Here is a 1,708-nt window from a genome sequence, read left to right as displayed (position 1 = left end):
ATAAGTTTATGGATTCTTGGTTCCAATGACGTCACGGCAACACGTGGAGCCATTTCTATTTCAAGCCAACAGCGGTACTTGTTTTTAATTGCCATAATAGATGAGAATGTCTTTTCACACAAATAGGTTGTTGCAAATGGAATCAAAATTTTGATGGCTTTTTCAATCAGCACTGGGTATTCACTTTTTGCGGAGAGCCAAAAGTGATGTCTTGATGATGACGAGTGAAATTTAGCTTCGAGACTGTTGTCGGATGATAGATCGATTAGACTTTCTTTTTTCTTTCATGCTCAAATTGCTATCTTCAATTTTCGCCAAAAATGGATCCATTATCCACATATTGTCACAATGGCCAAAAGATTCTGAGCGACCGTAAGTGCTGTCGAACAATGGTTATTACCTGTCGGTTGACATCCTCTTCTTTCATATACTCATCAAGATTCGGGAATATTTACAGATCTTCTTTAGCCAACCGCGTTTGCCACAGCAATATTTTCTTTTGAAATGCATCCATTTTACCTAGCAGTGTGAACATGTCCATAAACTGTCCTTGCAAGGATGTGTTTAGCTCATTTTAACAGTGAAAAAATATCTGCCTGGTATGCAAGCTTGGCTAGCCACTCATCGCTGGACAAGAGATCTAGGAATTTCAATTTATTTTGTTGCTGGAAAAATAACTTGACTTCTTGGTATAAGTCGAACAATCGGGTTAATATTTTGCTTCTCGAACAGCCATCTCACCTCAGCGTGAAGAAGGAGATGAGTATATTGAGAGCCCATTTCTTCACAAAGTGCCTCAAATATTCGAGAATTGAGCGCTTTGTGCCGAATTTCATTTATATTTTTAATTATATCAGAGAGTACTTCGTGCAGTTCTGGAGACATTCTTTTTTCCGCAAGTTGCTCATAAAATATGAGTAAACAAGATGTTTGGGTGTCCAACATCTTTCACTTTTGTAACAACTCCTGAAAGATGCCCAGTCATGCTTGCGGCACCACTTGTGCATATCCCAACACATTTCTTCCATTCAATACCATGCCTCAGTAAATAACCATTAAGTGCATTGAAAATCTCAGAGCCGGTTGTTCTAGCCAGCAAGTTGAGCAAACAGAGGAGTTTTTTCCTTTAGCTCTCCTTGACACTCAAACCTCACAAAACAAAGGAGAACTGCTTTTTTAGTTATGTCTGTTGATTGGTCGAGTTGAATTGCATAAAACGTTGACTTTTTCACCATTTCTATCACTTGATTTTCAATATCTTCGATTCTGCACTTCACAGTGTTGGCAGACATAGAAATTACTTTCAGTCTCTGGACAGCATGTTTTCCCAAAACCTCTTCACAGGCTTGTAACAAGCAGGGCTTAATTAATTCTTCTCCGATCGTATATGGCTTTTTAATTTTCACGATTTGAAGTGCTATCAAATAAGAAGCCTTTACTAGGGACTTATCTTCAACAGTCATTTTTGCTAATGAACTTATTTGCTTTTGTATACTTTCACACATCCTTTGAAAATATTCAACTGGCTTCTTAGCTAAACTGAGTGTTTTGACTGCAGGTGCCTGGCGAGTTTCGAAGGTTTCATGGCATCATTGCATAAACTCTAAGAACACACGACACAAAGCGGCCGTGGATCCAGCTCACTTCCAGTTTCTTGAATAATTCCAAACTTCAAGTGTCCCCATCATATTTTCTTGAAACCTTGAAC

The 1,708-nt window shown here is 38.5% G+C and overlaps 1 protein-coding gene across 1 annotated transcript; it reads right to left on the bottom strand.

The window, feature by feature from the left end:
* Nucleotides 1–1,088: 1,088 nt before the first annotated feature.
* On the bottom strand, nucleotides 1,089–1,463 carry LOC150093697 (zinc finger MYM-type protein 6-like). Its single transcript, XM_090413253.1, has one exon. The coding sequence runs from the start codon at nucleotides 1,461–1,463 to the stop codon at nucleotides 1,089–1,091; it is 375 nt and encodes a 124-aa protein (XP_090269379.1).
* Between the last annotated feature and the right edge of the window lie 245 nt (nucleotides 1,464–1,708).

The sequence above is a fragment of the Typopeltis vanoorti genome, chromosome 23 (assembly GCF_054136105.1).
Source record: "Typopeltis vanoorti isolate ZY-2024b chromosome 23, IOZ_Tvanoo_1.0, whole genome shotgun sequence".
In the NCBI taxonomy this organism is placed as follows: domain Eukaryota; kingdom Metazoa; phylum Arthropoda; class Arachnida; order Uropygi; family Thelyphonidae; genus Typopeltis; species Typopeltis vanoorti.
The sequence above is the reverse complement of the archived record's forward strand: the minus strand, read 5'-3'. Positions and strand labels throughout refer to the sequence as shown.